The sequence below is a fragment of the Barbus barbus genome (genome assembly GCF_936440315.1).
Source record: "Barbus barbus genome assembly, chromosome: 20".
Classification (NCBI taxonomy): Eukaryota; Metazoa; Chordata; class Actinopteri; order Cypriniformes; family Cyprinidae; genus Barbus; species Barbus barbus.
In genome coordinates this window covers 21,599,425-21,616,356 of record NC_136748.1, presented here as the reverse complement: position 1 = coordinate 21,616,356, position 16,932 = coordinate 21,599,425, and the positions used below count along the sequence as shown (strand labels likewise).

The 16,932-nt window shown below is 36.3% G+C and overlaps 2 protein-coding genes across 2 annotated transcripts; one reads left to right on the top strand and one right to left on the bottom strand.

Moving 5' to 3' along the window:
* Positions 1 to 1,037: 1,037 nt before the first annotated feature.
* Positions 1,038 to 4,436, top strand: LOC306886700 (survival of motor neuron-related-splicing factor 30-like). The gene is made up of 6 exons (XM_079444026.1): positions 1,038 to 1,213; positions 1,730 to 1,849; positions 2,017 to 2,159; positions 2,322 to 2,480; positions 3,524 to 3,677; positions 3,771 to 4,436. Exons 2-6 carry the CDS (start codon positions 1,730 to 1,732, stop codon positions 3,906 to 3,908), a joined length of 714 nt encoding a protein of 237 aa, XP_079300152.1. The 5' UTR covers positions 1,038 to 1,213; the 3' UTR covers positions 3,909 to 4,436.
* A 39-nt stretch (positions 4,437 to 4,475) lies between these two features.
* On the bottom strand, positions 4,476 to 15,525 carry LOC306886699 (gamma-adducin-like). The gene is made up of 15 exons (XM_079444025.1): positions 15,346 to 15,525; positions 14,139 to 14,383; positions 12,405 to 12,540; positions 12,093 to 12,244; positions 10,620 to 10,700; positions 10,313 to 10,462; positions 9,990 to 10,133; positions 9,615 to 9,713; positions 8,293 to 8,463; positions 7,889 to 8,149; positions 7,276 to 7,392; positions 7,089 to 7,178; positions 6,530 to 6,647; positions 5,732 to 5,839; positions 4,476 to 5,606 (listed from the first exon to the last, which is right to left on the bottom strand). Exons 2-15 carry the CDS (start codon positions 14,358 to 14,360, stop codon positions 5,266 to 5,268), a joined length of 2,190 nt encoding a protein of 729 aa, XP_079300151.1. The 5' UTR covers positions 14,361 to 14,383; positions 15,346 to 15,525; the 3' UTR covers positions 4,476 to 5,265.
* Between the last annotated feature and the right edge of the window lie 1,407 nt (positions 15,526 to 16,932).

Below are 16,932 nucleotides of genomic sequence, written 5' to 3'. Positions count from 1 at the left end.
CGCGAGCACGCTATACTGTCCTTATGTGTCTTTTTTTGTTGTTGGCGAAATGTACTTGATTTTATTGCTGACAATGTCGACGAAAATGTTACTTTACAGTGGATAGATGTTTTTTTTGGCATTTTTGAAAACTCTAGAGATAAACAGACCCACACTTTTTTTAATGGCCAAACTTCAGATTCATAAATGTACATTTTCTGGAAACAATCTATGTTTTATAGCATTTAAAAACGAAGTGAATCAATATATCGAGTCCATATCGCCCTCAAAGAAACAAAAAACTGTTCGAATTGTGCAAGTTTGTGCATTCTCTAATATATTCCTATGATATTGTTAAATCTCTCCTAGCATTTTAAATTATTTTGTAATTGTTGTAATTGAATTGCATTGAATGTGTTGACATTCTGTTCATTAATAATAATAAAAAATAATATGTTGTACTCTCTCCCTCTCAAAAAATAATAAATAAAATAATAACAATGAGAAGGGAAAGGGAAAAGAGTACATAATGATTTGTCTGTAATTTAAATATTTAGTGTTGGTGTCATGGTGCGGTTGGTATGTGTATGTATGTATATTTACACACACATAGTGCAGGTGTGTTTGTTTTTGTAAAGTCAATGCGGTTTCTAATGTAGGTGTCTTAAAGAAGTGTGTGTCTCGAGTCTTCATTTGAAAACACATTCCACAGCAACTTTGATTTGCTTTTGTTGGATTACAACATATAATATAACACATGCATTGTATGGTCAAAATACTGTCTGTTTAAATAAAGTTATATTATTTTAAAATGGTTTTGTATAAAGTTTCATTAAAGATTTTTCAGATTATTATACTTTATCTCTAGTACTGTCTTGAATGCCTTCGTCTGACAAATTCACATTTCGCATTCACATTTTATTTCATTTCATTTCATATTTTATTTTATTTAATTTTTTATTGCATTGCATTGCATTGCTTTTGCCTTTCCTCTCTGCAAAGACGACTTTGCTCTCTGCAAGAGCACGGCACGGCAGCAGCAACACCGCGACAACTGTAATCACGCGAGACTGTGTCGTCACATCCGGGAAAAGGTCGAAACGACGAGCGTGAGAGACGGTACAAACGTAAAAGGAACGGTGTTCTTTTCACGAAAATACTGTCGTTCATGGGATACTTAAACACTTTAATTGATCTGGTTTTCATATAAATATTATACTAGGAATATTGAAAGGTAAGACGCGTGTTAAAGGATGATCCGGTTATCGTGTGTTTACAAATATAAACATGTCTTCTGTCGAGCGCGAGGCCTTGTGGAGCATTTATACATTAGTCGCCGATCTGCGTTTAACTTGAAACAAAAAAGATTTGCGAGACTCACTGCTAATTCTGTATTAAATGAAGTAAACATGTAAATTGGAAATGAGCAAATAAATATATACATATGGTTGTTTAAATGTGAAATATTTGTTTTTTTCTACGTAACGTTATATATCACAAGTAAACATTCCAACATATTGTAACAGATATTTAAAAAAGTTAATTTAAGTCGGATTCTGATCGAAAAATATTTGGGAATCCTGATCTAGAGAACTGTAGGTTACTAGGAATTTTGTGCTGGTGCTATTTATATATATGTGTGTGTGTGTGTATAAGTTAGCCTATATCTATATTTAAAGAAAAGGTGGGTGTTTTGAGGCCTGTTTTTACTTGTCACTTGAAAAAAAGTTTTTGTATTTTTGTTTTTCAGATGTCTGAAGAGTTGGTAAAGCAGTTGAACAATTATAAAGCTCAGCTGCAGCAGGTGGAAGCGGCGCTCTCTACAGACCCAGATAATGAAGATCTGCTTAAACTGCAGAAGGACCTCCAGGTTTGGGGCACAATTATCCACTGCTTTTTGTGTGGCATTACTACAGTAGAGAAGAATTGTTAAGTTTATATGTATCTTTATACACTTGATACTGCTTCTGACAAGATGAAAAGTACCTTTTTATGTAAGTATATTCATCAAGTCGCTGCTGTTATGTGTCACTATAGGAGGTGATTGAGTTGACAAAAGACCTGTTGACATCACAGCCGGTGGAGGGTGCAACTAGCACCAAAAGCTCTGAGGCAGTCGCTCCCACTCGCAGCTGGAGGGTCGGAGACCATTGCATGGCCACCTGGACCCAGGACGGACAGTGAGTTTCACACACACACACACACACACACACATTGCTGGGGGGTATATTATATTGATATTATTTATTGAGTGTTAGGTGGGATTGTGGTCGGCTGCATTTGGAGGAGGGATTTGTGTGTATATCCGTACTCACCTGCTTACAGTGCTGTGTGATTGGCAGGGTGTATGAAGCAGAAATTGAAGAGATTGACACTGAGAACGGTACGGCAGCCGTCACCTTCGCTGGCTATGGTAATGCAGAGGTGTTGCCGTTTCATGTGCTCAAACCAGTGGAGGAAGGCAGGAGCAGAGAAGAGGAGGGGGGAAAGCCCAGATCCAAGTAAGTACATGTTAAAATGACTTTTAGGTCAGTTTTGATATAAAATCTGAAGAGTTCCACACATCTTTAAAATGTATTGTATGATTTAAAAACTGTAAATGAGCACTGTTGCTACAATACATTGAGATGTTAGTGAAGAAATACTTTTAACATTTAATTTATTTGATGGTTATGGTAAGACAAATGATCTCCAATAGTGCTGTCAAATGATTAATCGCATCCAAAATAAGTTTTTGTTTACATAATATATGTGTGTACTGTGTATATTTATTATGTGTATATATATATATATATATAAAGACACACGCAAACAGCATATATTTGGAAAATATTTACATGTATATTTTTATATTGATATATGTTATATAATATATAAAAATATTTAATATATAAACGTAAAATCTTTCTTAAATATATACATGAATAAATATACACAGTACACACACATATATTATGTAAACAAGAACTTTTATTTTGGATGCGATTAATCGTTTGACAGCACTAATCTCCAAAACTGTATTGCTTTTTGTGTATTATTAACTATAATCAACCCTTAAAAAGCTAAAAGTATAAAGTATTTAAAAACTAATATTTCAGAAGTATACATTTCTTGGTATGCTATTACGAAATATTGGATTCAATGTTTTTATTAACTTGTTTACTTTCAATTAGCACAGGTTTTGTATTTGTTTTTGGAATTGATTTTTCATAGGCTTCATTGATCTGAGTTTATGCTCCTCAGTTTTTCAGTGATATTTTTCAAAACTATTCACAAATATTGCATTTTCCTCTCAACTAAAATGCATAATCTCAGATCAATGAGATTAATCAGTTCCAAAAGCAATACAAAACCTGGGCTAATTGAAAGAAATCAAATTGACAGTTTGAATCCAAGATTTGCTGGCAACATACCATAATGAGAGATTTACTAGCTATTTATAAAAGGCCAGTGCTGTAGACATTATGCACTTCAAGTGTTTGTGTTAGGATTTGTCTAAATAATTATTTTTTTTTATGTTTTCCCATTGTGTGCTTTCTCTTAGGAAAGAGCTGCTGGCAGAACAGAGGGAATATAAGAAGAAAAAGGCCCAGAAAAAGGTGCAGCGCATGAAGGAGCTGGAGCAGGAGAGAGAAGATCAGAAATCCAAATGGCAGCAGTTTAACAATAAAGCGTATTCCAAGAATAAAAAAGGACAGGTGCGTATGAGAGAAACAGAAAAGCTGACTAATCTTGCAATGTTTTTTTTTAACCCTGCCATCATGCTTAAGTTGTATGATCATCTTTTCCAGGTGAAGAGGAGTATATTTGCATCTCCAGAGAGTGTGAATGGAAAAGTTGGCGTTGGCACATGTGGTATTGCAGATAAACCCATGACCGAGTACAATGACACTTCAAAATATAATGTCAGGCATCTAATGCCCCAGTGATCTCCATTGTGTTCTGTCTGTTCCCATCTGTAATCACCAAACATAAAAATGAATCGAACTGAAACCCACTTAGAAATCATAAACGGGTCTTGGACATTAAATAAATATAGTAACACTTTTCCCTCCTTGTTTTATTTCTAGTACTAGTGGGGTGTTTATTCTGTGGATGTTGGAGCTGTTGTAACTAATAAAACATCAGTCCTCTGAAGCACAGCTCCTGGTTAGTTTTGCAGGTTTTTTTCCTCATGCTCTCAGGACCAGGTCTCTGCAGGAGCTGCTGAGGATGGGAACTCTGCTCTGTAGTTTTTATAATGTGTTGAACAAAGTTAAATGTAAAGCACTGGCCTCCCCCATGCGTAGTGGAGTAAGGGAAGACTGGTGTCATTGAACAGATTAAGCAGTTTTTTGTTTTGCTCTCTCCACTTGTGTGTCTAATAAGCATTCTGCTGCAGTCCATTTGTTGTTACATTTGCTTTTCAGTTTTGTATATTTACATATTTGAGAGAAATAAATGTTGATTTGACATTTCTATAACAATTTGTGATTTATTTGCTTTTTCTTTTTATTCAAATTGTTTTCCAGCTGACATTATATAAAATCATTTATTTCCTTCATAAATTGTAGCACACTTTTATTTCAGAAATGTTACATTTACACACGACCATGAGACTGCAAATTACAAAAGCAGTATTTGACGATGGAAGACAAAAACGTATTTGTGAGAACAAGAAAACATCACTATTAACAATTACAGCACAAAAAAAATTAAAATCCATGTATTTGATAGTGTAATTAACATATAATGGTTATAGCCTATTATATAATCAAACTATTAGTAGAATAACAATCTGTTGTCAACCACATTTCCATTTACAAATCAACAAAGCTTCATATCACACTGAATGGCTGTTTCCCATTTAAAAATGATTTTAATACTTTAATATTCCTAATACGCAGGAATTCAGTTGCACACAGTCTTTCACACCATTCACTGTCACCTGATAAATTCGGCACACAACATCAATTCATCTTCAAAACACAATGTAGAGCCATCAAAATATTTCCGATACTTCTCATGTTCAGAGTTTAGGGCAGTGAATAAGCACTAGAATTTTCCACTTAGTCTGCTGATATTGTGTGCATTTATGTACAGTTTATAAAAGTGTTGGAGGATATTGTTAGGGCTATTTGTTTATATAGCTGTAGCAAAAAGTGTTGAAATATTATGTTTTACAATCACACAAGTCATTGCTTTGACGTTAATATCCCTGTCTCTTCTAGCCATGGCATTTCAAATGTGGCCCTCCTGAAACTACATTACCCACAAGCCCCTGCACAGTCTAACAGGAGCCTTTACTCAGTCCTTCTTGCATTCCTTTTCTTCTTCTATCTCCTTTTCTTCTTGCTCATTCTCTCTCTCTTTCTCCTTCTCTTTGTCTTTTCCTTTCTCCTTGTCTTTTCTCTCTCTCTTTTTGGTCATCCGCAGAAAGGAAGGAGTACGAAATTTCTTTTTCTTCTTTTTGGGTGACTTTGGCTGACTTTCAGAAGAACTGGTGACTGAAATGTTATTGGCAACGGTGGTGGTTATGGAGACCTGCATTTCTTTAGTGATGCTGAGCTCTGTGACCTGTAGAGTGAGGTCATCATCCTGCGTCAGGTCATCGCCATCACTGCTCTGCAGCAGAGCTGAAAGACTGTCTGAGAATGAGAGGAAAAGACCTTTCAGCATGAGGTTTGTCCAGCCCCAAACCATAAAACTGAAACTAATTTGGTTATCAAATACAAGTGTGATGATATGTGAGATTATATGAGAAAATCTATACCTCCCCTTTCAGGGCTCATGAGAGGTGAGATTGACAGGGACACGGTGGAGCCATCATATGTAGTCATTTCTCCATCTGTGAATTCCTCATCAGCCTCTGACTGAAGAGCTTATTTGTCAAGAAAGCATAATTTGAAAAAGCCAAATAAAGAACAGTGGTTATATTGAAGGTAGGGAAACAGCAACATCTCACTGAGATGGAAAGTATGTACTGGATCGAACAATAAATACACTGGAGCTTACAGGGAATGGAATGGACTGGCAAACTAAATAATTATATACACTACTGTTCAAAGGTTTGAGGTTGGGAAGATTTTTAATGTTTTTGAAAGTCTCTTATGCTCACCAAGAATGCATTGATTTGATCAAAAATTCAGTAAACATAGTAATATGTTGAAATAATACGACAATGTTGGCATATTGTTTTATATTTTAATATATTTTAAAATGTAATTTATTCATGCAATGTCAAAGTTATAATTTCCAATTACTCCAGTCTTCAGCATTACATGGTCTTTCAGAAATCATTCTCATATGCTGTTCAAGAACCATTTCTTATTATTATCAATGTTGAAAACAGCTGTATTGCTTAATAATTTTGCTGCATTTTTCTTAGGATTCTTTGATGAATATGAATTTCAAAAGAACAGCAAGTAAAAATCTTCCTCACACTTTTCCGCAATTTACTATGTCCTTGCTGAATAAAAGTATGAATTTCTTTCAAAAAATAATCTTGCTGACCACAAAACTTTGATTGGTAGTTACATTCTGTGTCCTTGTATGCAGAGTGTGTGTCTACCTGATTGGCTGTTCTTATTCTCCACAGTTTGTGTGTATTCCTGTATCTCTGCCTCTGATTGGTTGAAAGGGTTGGGTGGTAGTGCTGCTGTCTGCTCCTCACCCTCATGGATGAATGCCTGAAAATAATAATGGCAAAGGGATTGACTGAGAAGTGCATCTTAGTTATGTAATTTTTGTAATGTCATGCTGACCTGTTTCCACCTCAGAGTCAAAAAAAAAAAAAAAAAAAGGTAGTTTAAAATATGAAATAAAGTCACATTGCAAGATATAAAAAGTCATAATGACCTTTTTGAGTCTAAAAAGGAAACAAAAAACTGAGTAGAATTTAGCTTGTCATGTGATTTCAACATGAAATCGCATGACATGAGTCCCTACATAAAGTACAACAGTTTTTTCTAGGCTGCTGATGTTACTGAGGTTTCATCTCATGTGAGTGTCATCATTTTAAACATACCTTTCAAAAGTACTTTTGCACTAGAAAAGTTATAAAGAGTACTTTTAAAGGGAGTTTGACTGGTACTTGTGTTCGTGTGGGATTTATTGGTGTAGTTACGCACTGGTCCAGGAGGCTTGTCAATAACAATGTCTGCCAGCAGCTGAGACTTGGGTCCAGCTGTCATCAGATCTGCTCTGTTCTGCTCCCGAATCTAAACCAGCACAAACAAATCAGTGCTTTAGTGTACAGAACACAATCTGTGGACACAGTCTGTTCAGTCTCTATTTTCTTACTCTTGGTCAAAATACCTTATTTCTTTTTTCCAGTACTTCATTTGGGTTAGTATTAAGTGGGACAAACTGGTTGGGGTCCTCAATCCTAATTGGGGTGTCCTTGCAGCTGCCTGACTCTTCTGACTTCATCCACTAAAAAAGAAAGAAAATAATGAATTTAAGAATTATTAGTGAATATTAAACACATACATAAAACAAGAGAAAACATGGTAATGTTTGGCATGCCACCATTTTTTTTATACAGGCTATTATATTTTTATATTTATATAATATTTTAACAATAAAAGTTGATGAAAGTTAAAAAAAAATACATATTTCTACTATACTGGTCTGATCTACAGAAGCGAATTTTCCCTCCAAAAATTAAAAAAAATATATTTTTTCATATATCTGTGTATATTATGTAATCATTTATTACTTTGAAATATATCTCAATTACATATCTTATTATTTTTTAGTCTGAGGTGGTAACATGCTTCCATACTGATCATTGATTAACAACACTGAACACTGACTTTATAGTCATTAAGTTGATGAAGTGAATTTATAGATAATACTGATTCATAGCCATGTGAAACCCTCAATTTTGTTTGCAAATATGTTTGTATATGATCATATGCAAGGATACCATGGTTTTGGTCCGGGGGCTGCAGGTCCCGTTGATGGACTCCTCAGGTACATTAACCTTTAAGTAGCAGTTCGGTGAGTTCAGCCATCGTATCCTCTCTCTGTCCCGCTTCTGTGCCAGGAAGTGCAACGGACTCTGTGGAAAAACGTCCTTTTCCTCAAGTCCCACCCCTGTGACGGTCGCTGGGATCTCCACATCGTTGTGGTGTCGAGGCTTCTCTTTAACTATGGGATGCCGGTAAGTATAACCTGTTCTGTAACCCTGAAAACACAAGGTGTCATGTTAGCTATCACTATTGTTTTTTTCCTGTTAAATATTTAATAATACACGCTTAATGGAGTCAAAAAGACAACATTTAAACGTTGCTAACACATCTGGTATAGATTAGCTCACAGGCCACTCACTAAGTTATCTAACATCCTCATAAGCGACTCGAATTCTGCCTCTCCAACCCTCCATCTGATCTGTCCGTCTGGCATTTGTCCACTGGGATTTTTCGTAGGAGCAGTTTTCAGACTTCTTCTGTCTAACACACACAGGTTGTCAACACCACCCGCACATAACAGAGCGCTAACCTGAAGAGAAACAAAGACAGAAAGTTTAACGGCTCTATAAATCTACTGGCAGAGTTTAAAGGAGACCTATTATATAAGATGTAATATAAGCCTCAGGTGTCTCCAGAATGTATCTGTGAAGTTTCATTGTGCATGTCTCTTTAAATGCAAATGCACTGCTGCTCCCCCATTTCCAGAATGAGGCTGTGCCTTTACAGCTCATATGTCAGATATTCTGCCAAAAAAACATCTGTTTGGTTTTGAATATCATGTCTATTGCGCTGAAATCATGTGTTTTATTCCAAATTGGTTTAAACTTCTGATATACGGTTGTATGATCGCACACATCCGTAGCATGTGCACAGAAAGCGACTGTCACACGGCATGCTAGTACTACACAAAAATCTTTCATGTCTTATTGCACTTAAACTGTCAAATACACACAAGTTTATGTTAAAAATATAAAGTTACTAAAACCGTCAGTTATGTCAGTGAAGGTAAGCAGCTGGGAAAGAAATTGCATGTTTATATAAGATCTGCGTGGCAGCAGCGTAATATATAGTAAATAAATCAATAAATCCACTGCTCTGGGACTCTAAATAGTGTTCTGTGCTCTTCAGTGCACCCAAAGACAGAACAGTTAGCATGCTTTGCTTGAACATTAGCCATGGCGTTAAAATTGGTATACCGTTGTCACTTGCGCAAAAAAAAAAAAGATGGCACTGTGGGTGGAAACTTGCTGATTAAGGGGCGGTGAAATTATAATAAAATCCCTTTTCTAAGTCACGGGGGAGCAAAATCTGACATGCTAATTTTTTTATACGCTTGCAGGAAAAGGCTTACCAAAAATTTGTTTTAATGATTTGTTCTTTTTCACATTTTCTGGGTTGGTAGATGCACCGGGGACCCAATTATAGCACTTAAACACGGAAAAAGTCAGATTTTCATGATATGTCACCTTTCAACAAAGCTGGAATGATCTGGGCCTTTGATTCAAAAAATAAAACAATAAAAGATTGGCAGCTTGGATGTCAATCCATTCCATTTTCTGTGTTTTCCAGATTTAGTTTAATTCAGTACATATATTACTTTTTCATTTAGTATATGTATTTGTATATAGTTTATATATTCGTAAGTGTCTGTATTTCAGTTTTAAATGTGTGTGTGTGTACCTGTATCTCACAAGCTTGCTGGCTGTGATAAAGATAATGAAAAGCTTCCTCTATCGTCTCTCCAAATGCCAGCAAACCTTGATTCCTCAGGACCAAAATCTAAAAACAAGCAGAATTACATCAGTGTTGCGAATCCAGCATTCATTATCAGTAATGCACAAAATATTTATATAAATGTAATACGAAGCGATATTATAACGACTATAACCATAAAAACAAAAGTCCACAACTATTAACAAAAAAATCTAAAGCACATTTTAACTTGGCAATGGTGAGGATCTGCTATTTTTCCCTGCTTAAGCTTTGCCATGATGTACTATAGTGAACTCCTAACGGTTGTCATGCCAACGAGTAGCAGAATTCACAGACTGTCACCTTGGCAGTGGGACCAAGAGCTTTCTGAAGTTCCATCTTCTCCTGCTCATTGGCTAAATCACCATGGTAGCTAACATAAGACACCTCCCCCAGCAGCAAAGCTTCATGGGAAATGGGTAAGATGCCACATTTCATAGAAGAGACCTACGGGACATACAGAAGTTGCAAGGTGAGTGTTTTTAAGGGTCTGGGGCCCACTAGGGGGCCTCAGCAAACTTCAAAGGGGGCCGCAGGACATATTCACACAAACACACACACACATATATATATATATATATATATATATAAATACCCACTGCTTGTGTGTGCATGTTATTACTCACGGCAGCTGTAGTTGGTGTGTATGTATGAATAACACATTTGGCATCTGGTCGGGCAGAATACACTGCAGAATGTGGTTTGAATCCCAAAACATCCACAGGTAATGTAGTGGCTCCCTGATCAACCACCTCACCAATCAGATTTACCTTCACCTTTGAAAACCAAACATAACAAAAGAAGTGATAAACATTATTATAGTTATAAGCCTTAATTCATATATTCTTCCACATATTAAATATAATGGTGTAATTATATTCAGTTGTCAGGGTTTCCAACTTTATAATTCATGTTCAGAATGTGTGTGTGTACCAGACTAGCTGCTGTGGCCTCTGAGAACGACAGTCCTTTAGGAAGAATAAGAATATGATCCTGCTCTTTACTGATACGTAGCTGGAGAAGAAAATAACAGAGAAAGAGTGAAAGGGAGCGAAAGAAAGACAGAGAGAGAGAGAGAGAGAGACCATTAAATGTTTGTATCAGACATACAACATGGTGAAATAATGTATAATACATTTTTTATTAGAGAAGGTCTCTACACATTGCCATTATTTCTTTTACAGTGTTTCTGAACAACTGTTCACAAAGACTGCCATGCCACTTTTTGAATAAATTTTTGCATGCTGGTATTGTGGCATACTCTAATTCAGAAAAATCCACAATTAAACCGCATGTAAAGGTGGTCTCTTCCTTTTTTAAATGGGTGTCATTTGGCCAGAATTAGCTAAAATCAGGACCAAACTACGTTAAGATTGTTTTTCTTCTTCAAAACAGCAAAAAACTAAACAAGACATTTGATTTTTACAAACTCAATGCAAACCATATTTATACAGTGCCGCCCACTGATATTGGCACCCTTGGTAAATATGAGCATAGGTGGCTGTGAAAATAAATCTGCATTGTTTATCCTTTTGATCTTTCATTCAAAAAAGGTACAAAATTCTAACCTTTCATTGAAGTAAAACAACGGAAAGTGGGAGAAACTCAAAAACATGAAATAAATGTTTTTTCTCTAGTTCACATTAGCCACAGTTATTGGCACCCAATTATTGCAACGTCCTTTTCCCAAGATAACAGCTCTGAGTTTTCTCCTATAATGCCTGATGAGTTTGGAGAACACCTGACAAGAGATCAGAGACCATTCCTTCATCCAGAGTCTCTCCAGATTCTTCAGAATACCAGCTCGATGTTGGTGCTTCTTCTCTTCAGTTCACCCCACTCATTTTCTACAGGGTTCAGGTCAGAGGACTGAGACAGCCATGGCAGAAGCTTCATTTTGTGCTCAGTGACACATTTTTGTGTTGATTTTGATGTTTGTTTTGGATCATTGTCTTGATGGAAGATCCAAACATGGTCCATTATAAGATTTCTTACAGAGGCAGTCAGGTTTCGATTTTTTATCTGTTGGTATTTGATAGAATCCATGATGCCATGCGTCCAGGAGTTTCGGCAGAAAAACAAGTCCACAACATTAAAGATCTAGAAGTATATTTAACCGTGGGCATGGGGTACTTTTTATCCCTGTTTGCACCAAACCCATCCAGTGGAAGTAGAATTTACAGTTTTCTGTCTGTTCTTTCCACAATGGCAGCTATTCTCTTGTCTCTCTGCATTGTTCTGACACTTAAGCCATAACTATGGTAACCAGTGTTGTCTGAACAAAAGCATCTAATTTTATTACATGCAAAATGACAGTGAGCACAGTCAGTCCTAGGTCGGATTTGAAAAACGATTTGTGTTCTGCATGGAAAAAAGCCAAAGTGTGCAATAAATGTGAGTACTTACAGTTATATACGTATTTGGGAAGTGGGTATGTCCGTATAGGTCTAGCAGCCGGTACAAGCAGGCGAGTTTACAGCGGCCCTGTCTCTCAGCTTTCGAACAATTAAACCACTCCACACCACACAGATCATTCACTGGACTAATTGACCCTGCACCTGGAAACACACACACAGCCAAACAACAAAAATAAATATCTGGCTTTATCTAGCTGATAACCATACAGAATTACATGCTTGCCATCTGTTGACCATAGCAACAACAAATAATCATCGGTGGGAATGTATAAAGTGTCAATGAAAGTGTGTGTGCACTCACTGCTGGGACTGTATACTCCAGTGTTGCTAAGTGTATTGCTGATGATCAGTTGTGCGATGTGACCGAGGAGACCACTGGAGTTACTGCCTTTGGAGCACTGCTCCTTTACCATACACTCCAACTCCTCCTTAAAGTCCTGCAACAAACACACAAAACAAAACAAGTGGCATTTATTTTAAATAAATATTTGTTTGAAACATTTGATAAGGTTTTAAATTTTAATATAATCAATATTCTGTTCATTTAACACACAAACTGACTTTTGCAGTCACTACAAAAAAACAGTTGGCTAAATGTAATTCCAAGAAAAGTAGTTCTGAGAAATAAGCTATTTGCAGTTGCTACTCCATATTTATGTGATTTATTCATATTTTATTTAATATACACTAACATTCAAAAGTTTGGGGTCAGTAATATTTGTTCAGCAAGTATGCACTTTGCAATTGATTATAATATTACAATGTTTTTTTTTTCTTTCTATTCATCAAAGAATCCAGGAGAAATGTTTCATGGTTTCCACACAAATACACTGTTGTCAACATAGATAATAATAATAAATGTTTCTTGAGCATCAAATCATTATATTAGAATAATTTCTGAAGGATTATGTGACTCTAAAATCTGGAGTAATGACTGCTGAATATTCAGCCTTGCCTTACAGGAATAAATTACATTTTAAAACATAGTAAAATAGAAAACAATTATTAGTATTAAATAGTAATACAATTTCACAATATTATGTTTTTTCTGTGAGCATAAGAAACATCTTTCAACATATAAAAATGTACCAAACCCAAATTTTGAACAGTATGCAAAACAAAAATACTTAATTTTAAGTGTGACATATTTTTCTCAAATATAGGACATTTCTAATCTGTTCATAGCTCATTCTTTCATGGTATTAAATAATCACTGACAACAAAACAGGCTTTAAGAGAAAAGTGCAGTAAACAGAATATCCAGTCATATGTGTCTTTGCCGTGAAACAGTTCAGAGAAGTCAACATGCTATACTTAATCTAATACATTTTATACAGCATTTTATGCTTTTTATAATTACAAAGCATGCCGCTCTTATGGCCTCAAGCATGAATATTTGTACTTTAACATACAAATATGCTGCACCAAAGAACCATTTAGTATAATCCACGAATAAAGAAAAAACAGTGATACAAATAAACACGCAGACCAGTTACAGAATAAGAAGACATATGCTTTATATACATTAAAACTTAAAATAATGATGTTGATTTAAAAACAAAAATCATGGACATCACATCATTCAAATTTCTAAAGTTGAAACTATGAACTTCAACCTCAAAGCCTCAGGGCTGCAAAAGATGAAAGATTTTGCTTTGCATTTAGCCAAAACCAGGACATGAATGTCATGCAGTTTTGTTGATTATACAGCTTCAAATTTGGCATATTATATAGATATTAAAAATAGATGAAACTATAAGAGACCGAGCTTCATCTAAGGCATCAGAAATGTTCCTCTAGAGTTACGGCCCTCAAACATGATGCACAGAAATCACTTCGGGTTCTTTATTCACTTCACCCACTCCTAGTATTTCTGATAATCTGTGCATGGTTACTAATGGCAACGGATCTCCACTTGTTGGTTGTTATGCAATCAAACAAGCGTGGGCTCCTCTTAAATGCAAAGGGAGGGAGAGAGAAAAAGAGCATGTGAATTCTCACTTTGGTGCGAGTGTGTGTGGGAGTGACGTCTTACTGGACTCTGTAGAATCTGTGTGACTCTCTTTCTCTGCTCCATCATGTTGAAGTCCTGCCTCAGGTCAGGTGACATAGCGCTGCTCCTCAGAGCCTCGGGAGACTGGAGTTCTTCTGCGCTCTCGCTATAGACCTTCTTCACATTTAGACTGGATGGGGGGCGGATGCGTAAACCACCCTCTTCATCGCCTGGACTCATCTCAACACACTCACCCTTGCTCATACATAAACACAACACACAACCTTCTGCTTCAGAGAGAGAGAGAGAGAGAGAGAGGTGGGCTGAGTGTTTTTCTGATCCACTTGAAGCTGTGTTCACAATTGCTGCATGAATACAAAAAGGTCAGGGCTATTTGGATTACAAATGAATGGTCTATTCCACACATACAAATAAACACTCTCTCACACACCTGCATGTAGCCTATGCTCTCCAGCTGACATCCTAAGTCATGCATATCTGCACGCACCCCACAGAGAACAATTCACACCTCAAATGCCCCTCTTTTCACCCTGATAGCCCTAAATCACCCCAACACCCTCAACAGAAGTTTTATTTTGAACCTGAATTAATTTAGTTTGAAGTTAAATGAGTTTTATCTCTAAACCGTGTACAGTTGTTTTGAATCTACATTAATGTATATGACGTATCTAAACATAAAAGAGCAAGCTATAAAGTAATTGAACCCTTCCTTCTCAGGAGAACTATTTTTGCAAAAAAAAAATAAAAAAAAATCGCGTCCTGAATCTCCCCCATCTTTTATAGCGCGTCTCGCAACCGCCGCATGCGCGCTTTTAAGAAATCTGCTGTGTCTCAAAACTTAGTGAGCTGCCTACAGCATTTCTAGGTATTTTTGGTGCGTGCAGAATTTTTGAGCTTCATATGCGCGTTCCGAATCAGTTTGCAACAGAACTGCGCGAGCATTTAATGCCTCGTTCAAAAGGTTTTGATGTAACTTACTAATATTGTGTAGCTGCTGCATTAGGCCTAACTAAACATGAGATTTAAGCTGAATAGCCTATAACTTCACATCCATAAAGATAAAAACCGAACATTATTTTGACTAATTTTTAATGCATTTAAAGATAACTTATACTTGGAAAAGTCGCGCAGTTCTTGCTTTGCAGACAGTCGCACTTCATCAAACATTTTGCGTCCGTCTATCTAAGCAAGTCTATTAGTCACAAAAAGAAATAAATAGGCTACTCACCTTTCTCGGTCTCAGTTTAAATTTAATCCCAGAATTGCAACAGGAAACATAATAACTATATAAATCGGCTTCAGCCAGAATAACTAACAACAGCACATCAGACGCATCCGAGTCTATTTTCCTCTCAGTCTCAGTTTCTTCTAGATCCGTAGGACTGTGTTGCGCGTATCAGGATGTGTGAGGAGTGTTTTGCGTGGGAACTTGGTGAGGGGCTCACGTGACCAGTCCTGTCCGCCCACAAGACCACCACGACCCCCTCCGAGCCTTATCTTTAAAATACACAGATAGAGTTTATACAAACGCGAAGATACGAACCAGATGTTAGACATCAAACACACATTTATACAGCCCTGCTGAGGCTGGGTTTTTGGCCACTTTATAGAAATTTACTCTTAAACATCCATAAACAATGAACGTGTGTTTATAATATATTCTGAATTGCCCATAAAAAGCTGATTGTATGTATGTCTCATATAGGCTTACCCCGAGGCTTCTGGTTTTATTTGTGAACCTGTTTGCATCTGTTTCAGTGTAAAGCTTTTATTAAATGTTTACTTCACCTACCTATTGAATGACTTACATGTTATTGCTTTTTTTTAAATAACTCATAAAAAGCACTAGGATTTCATCCCCCAATACACAAGTTGGTGTAGCTCCAAAACTCTCAGGGAACATGCTGACCTAGAAAGACCTCCCAAGAATAGAATAAGAAAACAAAGTGAAGTTGTAAAGTTGTCTCTTTTTCACGTTTCTCGTCTTACACTTTCAGCTTTACACAAACACATTTTAAAACACAAAACAAGCCTTATCTCAAAACGGCTCTGAACTTGAGTTTGGCCTCCTGGATCTGACATCTCTCATGACTGGGTCTGTTCTTTTTTTTTCATCCTCCATACATTGTTCTCTCAGTGAATCATTTAACCCTGCACATGCCAGCGCTCTGTGACCAACCTTCCCCTTTATGAATGTGGATAATTACCCTAATTACTTCAGTACCTGAGCAAGCAAATGACTAACAATGATTTATTATTCTTCTGATTCTGCACATGAGCACCTGCTTTTGTTTGGCTGATGTATAAGAGAATTTCCTCCATTGCTACAATAAATTAGAATTTTGTATTTGTAAATTGATAAAATTGTTTATGTCCAAGGTCTAAGACCTCTAAGATACTAAGATACTCTAAGGTGTTAGTGGAGAATATATAAAACAATATATTTTTCATGACATTTTCTTTTATTCTCGGGTCCCTATGGATTTGATGAGCATGAGTTTCCCAATTATCTTTGGATTAGATTTAAAATAAATTTGTCCATACGTAAAATTTCTAAATAGACATTTGTGGATAAAGAAATTATCTTTGGTATGTTTATTATATATATATATATTTCTGTCATGACAACTCTCGGAGGGATTGGCATGGTAATGTAGGGATTGGCATGGTAATGACAATGATAATGTATTTGGTCTTGGCGGAATAGATCTGCTACGCAGCTGCTGCTGTGGCAGAGCAAGTACTGAGACTTACTACTGCCAATACATCCACAACATGCTGCTGGAGCATGTAAGAAATAGTGCTGCTGCAAATA